The sequence below is a fragment of the Culex pipiens genome, chromosome 3 (assembly GCF_016801865.2).
Source record: "Culex pipiens pallens isolate TS chromosome 3, TS_CPP_V2, whole genome shotgun sequence".
NCBI classification, from domain to species: domain Eukaryota; kingdom Metazoa; phylum Arthropoda; class Insecta; order Diptera; family Culicidae; genus Culex; species Culex pipiens.
In genome coordinates this window covers 104030596-104038055 of record NC_068939.1, presented here as the reverse complement: position 1 = coordinate 104038055, position 7460 = coordinate 104030596, and the positions used below count along the sequence as shown (strand labels likewise).

General features: G+C 39.0%; 1 protein-coding gene across 1 annotated transcript; it reads left to right on the top strand.

Moving 5' to 3' along the window:
• The first annotated feature begins 2929 nt into the window (after positions 1 to 2929).
• Positions 2930 to 5150, top strand: LOC120422739 (maternal effect protein oskar). Its single transcript, XM_039586278.2, has 4 exons — positions 2930 to 3225; positions 3284 to 3753; positions 3824 to 3920; positions 3997 to 5150. The coding sequence occupies exons 1-4, from the start codon at positions 3072 to 3074 to the stop codon at positions 4476 to 4478; spliced, it is 1203 nt and encodes a 400-aa protein (XP_039442212.1). The 5' UTR covers positions 2930 to 3071; the 3' UTR covers positions 4479 to 5150.
• Positions 5151 to 7460: the final 2310 nt, after the last annotated feature.

Below are 7460 nucleotides of genomic sequence, written 5' to 3'. Positions count from 1 at the left end.
ATATTTAACTTAAGCAATATTTACAAGCATTAATATTTTTTTTTGATCTTAATGATGTTTAATTAAACATTGAATTCTTTTAAAAATCTCAAGACCGTACATCCTATAAAATTTAAAAGTGTTACAGAGATAACATTGAGAAAACTAACACCAAATTTGTTTTCAATTAGTGCGATGATCTTGTAAGAGAGTCTGCAAATGATCGGATAAATCTGTACAGTGTAGACAGACAAATATGTATTTTTCTGCAGGTATGGTATGGCAGATTTTTCACGCACTAAAATGTTGTTAAAATGATACCATTTCTAGAAACTTTGTGGACTAAAGACAGAGGAGGGCTCATTCTTTTATAGTTTTTTACAGTTTTAAAATTTGATGAAAAATCCATGGAAACACTTTTTTTTCTTAATAAATTTAAACCAGGCATCCCTGATAATAATCCCCTATTTTGAAACTGTTTAATTTTAGATAATGTGAGAAATAGAAAACGAGAACGGCTTTCCCGGGAAGCTGATCAGAATAGTGAAATCAACGATGGACGGGGCACGGTGCAGCGTGAAGATTTCGGGTGCTATGTCCGACCCGATCGAATCGCGCAAAGGACTGCGACAAGGCGATGGTATCTCCGGCCTCTGTTTCAACATTGGGCTTGAAGGTGTTATGAGGCGGGCGGGCTTCAACATGGATCGTTGGTGACGTCGGACAACAACTGCAGCAGGGAAATTCGGAGGCGCATCATCACCGGTAGTCGGTGCCTACTAGGAACTCCACAAGACCTTACGGATTCTAATGATTCGCTTGATCCTTCATTTAACAACTTTGCAGGTGATAGTTAAACAATTGCACATTTATCTTTTTGTATCCAGTTTTTTAAGCGAAAATGGCGTTCGAATGGTGAACGCCCGAAATGTCAAAATCACGCATTGGTACCAACATTACGAAAAAAGTGTGCCATGGCATGACAGCCGCATTTTTTTCTAATGTTGGTGCTACTGCGCGATTTTGACATTTCGGACGTTCAACATTCGAACGCCATCTTCGCTTAAAAATCTGGATAATAACATGACAAATATTGACCCTCGTAATCCACTAATATCGAAGATCTGGAGCAACATTTACAAAGGGCGCATAAGCATTTTGACAGCTAGAACCATTTTGCAAATTCCGAGACAACAGGTAACTATTTAACAATACCTTAATGTCAAAAGGTAGCTGTGAAGGCCAGTTACATTGAAAAAAACTGAAAAATAATCGTCAAACTGGTGTAAAGTCACGGCAGAATGTGTCAAATATTTCCATGATTTAATACAAAAATCATTGTAAACAAATATTATGCATAAAATATGTAATACATACAAGCATTATAGCCAATTGGGTCCTAAAATGAAGCTTAGATTGCTGATATAATTGTTTACAGCGATAAAGCTTATTTTTCTGAGTACAATGACCCTTTGTACGACCACAAAGAGTTTAAAATGGATGTTTAAATCAATTTTGAAAAATTAACCTCGCGGTCAAAATTTTACTCAGATATGACTTCACATTTTGACAGAAAAGCTCCTACTTGACAGCTCGTTCCAAGAGGACCATAGTTGATCCATCGAAAAATGTTGTCCTGTCATTTTTTTTGCATTTAAATGAAAAAAAAAGTGATTAGAAATGGTTTTTAATCGTGGTTTTTACCGCTGTACATAAACATTTACTTAGGGCTTTAGTACCCAATTCGGAGACAAATTTCGACAGAAAATAAATGTTTACCTTGTTAAAATATAAAATTCATTTCAGTTTAATTCCTGGTAACTAGAAATAATGCAAAAAATCATTAACATTACAAAAACAGGATAGAAAATTCATTCAAAACATATTTTTACGGAATGTTTTGTGAAGTGATTGGATGGTCCAACGTTCTGCTACTGTAGGCCATCATGATTTTGGAAGTGGCGCTATCTAGGCGGATGCTGCACGCCCTAGCTCTTTTCATCTTTCGGATTAGTTTTCAAAAAGCCGTAAGAGCCATTGGTAAACAAAGTCCCTTTTGCATCGGTATTCGAACTACTTACGAAAAAACAATATCAAAAATGCTTGAGATTGTTCATCTACACGTCCTTCAAGTGCTTCAAACTAAAAATATATCAAATTTTGTTTCATTTAGGAGAAAAGCGTAAATTAGTGTCAAAGGTCACGGTGGCTCTTAAGGCTTTTTGAAAACTCATCCGAGATCTGTTCTCTGTGGATAAACGCACGCTTTACAGTTAAAGCGGTATACGCACTTCGGAAGGAACCGGTCAAGAAACAAATCAAATGGGCAGCAGCGGCAGAGAGGGTGAAGAAAAGCCCCAAGAAATCTCTCCTCTCCTTTGTTCTGCTGTTCGTAAAGCTGTTTCTTGACCCCTTTCCTTCCCATCTGCATACTTGTCTTAAAACTGAAAAAAAACATTCGGTCATGTAAAACACATTGTTCATTGAAATAGCGGGTAAATTGAGTTTTTCTTGATTAATTGCAACAATATTTTTATGTTCAAAATACATAACATAAAATAATAAAAAGCTCTCAAGTACCAATCGAATTTGAACACATGTAGAAGAGGTTTCAAATAAAAGTTCATGAGTTGTTGTTGAGATTGTTGATCATTTTATTAATTGCGAATAAAACTAATGAAAACGAAGAGCAAAAAATATGCAGCTCCGTCACATTGTGTTGCAATATCGAGTTAAGTTGCCACCATGAACCGTTTGTACGTGATAAGAACGATCTTGATTGCAAAATTCTTTTGTGAAAAAAAAACAGAGTTTCCGATTGTAAAGCTGTAGTGGTTTGATCTTGAACAATACAATCAAAATCATTTTCACGGCCAAGTGTTATCTCGTGATTGGTCAATCCAAAATTATTGTTAAAGTTTGGCCAGCAGTATAAAAGAAAGTGCCTTGCAATTGTTCTTTCTCATTTGCCGCAGCTGATTTCTATATCGAAGGTCGAAGACCACGTGCGAGTGTCTCTTCTTCAGATAAAAACCGCGTGTGTTCTTTTGTGCCAGTTTAACAGCTAAACTAGAGTGAAAACATTTATAAAAATGGTGAACGTAGAAATCGACTCGGCCCAGGATGTCTCCATGCAGTCGGAGAAACTCAATCCGACGCAGATTAATTCGGAGGAGATTAATTCCATCCTGAGAGCTATCATCATCGCGCGGACCAAGGAAGGAGCTACATTGGACGAAATAATTGGTAAAATAACTGGCTTTTTTCAATTTGAGAGTTTTTATTATGTGTGCTTTTATCACAGAGGACTTCAAGGAAAACAACGATGAGTGTCTGTTAACAATGTTCGGGGATCGGGAGACCATTGTGCACTATATGCGGGGTCTCGAGGGCGTTTGGACTTCTTTCCATGAGCCACATGGACCGCTACTATGGTACTGCAACACGTCGAAAACGCAACATCTGTCCAATATGATCAAGAATCAGAAATCGCCACGTGGGAACAAGAAGTATCCATGGCGTAATCAACCCGCTCGGATGATCTACACATCCAGTAGCAATGTCGTCGCCGGCAGCAGCAGCACGCTGATGGCCGCCAGCAACGGCTCTGGTCAGCGGGAGAAATTCTTCGATGATAACATCAATTTCGTCCCGAAACGGAACGCGTGGAACCGTGTCCAGCTGCAGCAGCGAACCCCGGGCTACCATCCCTACATGCCACCCCAGAGACGGCAGGTGCAGCCGAAGACGCAGCGCGGATACTATTCCAGCATGGTAAGTGGTAGCATCAAGCCTAACCATAAGGTTATTGACACATGGATTTTTCTTCACTTTTTTTCACCAGCAAAACATCGTGCCCAACTTTTGCGGTTATCAAATGATCGGAGACGACTTTTTCCTTTCGCTAGCCAGATGGGAATTAGGATACTCTTTTGACCCAGGTGAGTTACCGAGAAGAATCACTGAAAACTCGATTTGTAACTTTTGTTTGTTTTTTTTTTCTATCGTTATTCACAGGACACACTATTCAACAGAGCGGCCTTTGCATTTCCGGCTTGACAATCGCGGAGGCAGCGGATCGCGTAATGAAGGCAACTGTTCTTAACGATCGGGTCATATTACACATTGGTGTGGTTGATTTGCTGCATGGGCACGATTATGTAGACATGCAGATGGATCTGCTGCGCCTGATGAGAATTTTTGAAGAGCGTGGAGTGCGCGTCATCCTCACGACCCTGTCCCCAATCGCAAACAGTTCGCACATGCCCGGTGTGGTTAACCGATATTTACAATTCAACAGTCTGATTCGCAACTCAAACTGGTGCTACATCGATCTGTATCGGTGTTTTGTCAACGAGCGGCATAACACCCTGTACGAGTGCTATCAACCTGGTCCGCGTCACGTCAGCGGAAGCAACCAACCCCATGTTCTGTGGAACAAGCTGGGACGCCAGCGTATCATCAAATTCCTGAAAACACAACTCGCGAGATTCATCTAAGGATCCTACCCGATACCAGCGCACGGCCAAATTATTTCACTAGCGTACTCTTACTTTTCATTTTAATCTGTACTGTAAGTCTTAATTGTTTATTGTATTTTCTGCCATTTCGGGGTGAACCCTCCCGTTCAAGTGGCACACTGTATTGTGGTTGGTGTGGAACCTGTTTTTAAAACTCCGGCGTTTAAATTCAGTTTCCCGTACAAACCAATACTTTAAGGATCCATTGCGTCAATCTTTGTATGACCGGATACAAGGGTCAGCCCAATGCCGCATCCTAGAGTAGCTGGTCAACGATTTCGAGGAAGATCGCGGGCGATCGTTCTGCGAGATTGTTCTGCTTACCCCACTGGGTAACCGGTTCCCACTGGGCGTCAAGCGACTGAATTATGGCTGGTCCATCTAATTCATCTTTTCAAAACACCGAGCGCAATGCAGTTGCCACAAAACGAGAGAGGACGAAAACTCCAAAGTAGTAGTAAATAATCGCGATTATTTAGCGCTCAATGGCCATACGAAGTATGTTAAGCTTTTCTAGATCTTAATTATTTTAAAACAGAAAGATTTAAATATTTACGATGCTGAATGAGATACTAGAATTTGTCAAGTTAAAATTGTTCAGTCACATGTGATATGTAATGTCAATAAATCTTTATGTTAAATGTTGTGTAATTTTCTAGTCTTTTCATTTAAAAAGATCCGATTCCCTAAAATGACAGCTAATAAACATAGAAAAAACCCCTCTTGGATTTCCTTTTAATGCCAATTTTCAAAAAACCGGTTAGGATTTTGTTAGAAAGAAAATTCAAAATTATGGCATTAGAATCATTAATCTCTTTTCCAAGTTTTTAATATAATTTAAACTCGGGAATTAGGACATCTGTTTCAGTTGATTATGATAGCGATTAACTGCCGTAATTTCGTCGATTTTGAGATAATGATGCAGTTTGGTTCAAAATCATGTGAACTGTCAGGAAAACCAATAAAATTTAATAGTTTACTCCAGAAACCCGTAGAAAATTTAACTTTTTCGCGAAATCCTAACACGTATCCTTATGGGCGGGACAAACTTGCCTTTCGGTTGCTTGCTGTTTTTACTTATGGGACGTACTAGATTAGAGCGGCAGTTAAATGAAGCTGCGTTATGGGCTCTCAGGTAGAAATAAATCACTATTACCCTACTTAATCGGCCGGATTTTTTTTACAGTTTTATACCAAAGAAAAACAGCTAGAAAGAAAAGGAACACCTTGAAGCGTATCGGTCCTGGTATGTTAGATCTAATCAATCGAATCAGGAAAGGTTATGTTAGTCCGGCCGGGGATGGAACTCCTGATCTGATCTACCGCTAAATACATAGATAAAGCATGAACGGGAATCTCGAAGGATCGTAGCGCTAGTTTTGAAAATTCTACAATGCCAACGTTGCGGCCCTGCGAATTTATCGTTGGATTTATACTAAAATTGAAAGTTGTAAATTTTGAAATACTTGAAAATTTCCGAGAAATTCAGCGTTTACAATGTTACTAGAAGATCAGATTCGTTCCCAAATCTCAAATATGAGCTTGATTGGACGTAACAGGAGCTGGCGATTTGCATTTGAATTTGAAATGAGATTTAACCCTACAAGCTACTTTTCAAAAATATTTTTGTTTTTATACGCTTTGGCCACGAAAGCGTTTATATTCAACATCACTGGCGTGTAGGCCAGATCCTTGCGCATGTTTTGGTATATATAACATTGAAGTTTGGAGCACTATGGAGCTCGGTACATACCTTCAAAGCTTGGCCTACACGCCAGTGATGTTAAAAATAAACGCTTGAGTGGCCAAAGCGCCTTGGTTACTGGTGCCTCTCTCTCTTTTTACGGGTTAAATTCCATTTAAAATTCATGTGCAAAGCGCCAGCTCCTGTTACGTCCAATCAAGCTCCAAAATGCCCACCGGAACAAACCCCTGAATGCCCGCCAAAAAGTCATTTTTGTTACATCCTATTCGACTAACTAATAAGTCTATAGTCCCATATATAGTTTAACTTTTTCTCGGAAAATTAATTCGCATTCGCAATTTTCAGTGTAAGAACGGGCCTTGACCGATCTTATGCACTTGGTTCCCGATGAACACGCACTGCCCTTACACCTACATCTCACCCTTGCTCTGAGTCAGTACGAGCAACACGCTAGAACACGCTTTGAGTGTTCGTGCCAGGCATGCACACCTTCTTTTCCGGTTACGCATTTTAACTCGGCCGGGGGTGGTACATTGCATAGGGTTTGGTGTAAGAATAAGCGCCTAACCATTTATAGTTTCTATTTCTTCTGTCGCTGTGTTTTGTTGCAATGTTTTGGACCTAAGCATGTTATTCAAAAGTTTACCAAAAGTACAATAATGTTATGTGTGTGATCATTCAATATATTGAGTAAAGACTCGAACCATACTTGTTTGAAGAAAAGGGCGTAGATTTAAACAATAGACAATAAAGGAAAGCAAACTACATAAAGTTCGATACTGAAAGAATAATTGTAGTTTGAAGGAAAGAAGAGTAGGAGCCGATGAAATGACATTTTAATAAATAAATAAGTAAATGGGTAAAGGAAACATCAATGATAAACAGAAGTAAACATCGTTCGCATATTAAGAGGAACTGTTTTCGTTAGGGAAAAACACGTTTCAGTATTTATTGGGAAATGAGAGCAGAAAAGTAGAAAGATGAGTGAAGCAAAATTAAGGTACAGTACTTGTTCGGTAACTGGGCTTGTTTAACTCGACTACTTGGGCTGTAGCCCACTTAAAAAGCAGACAAACGTAAAATAACCAAACAAACCGGAATGATGATGGGCCAGTGGATGCAAACGTAAGTTCAGCAAATTAGAAATCATATTTAAGTTTAAATGAAATGTAGGTAAAAATTAAAGGAAAAATGAAAGGTGAGCTCTGAAAGAAAGCAACCATCATTTTTACATTTGTAGAGAAAATGTTATGCAT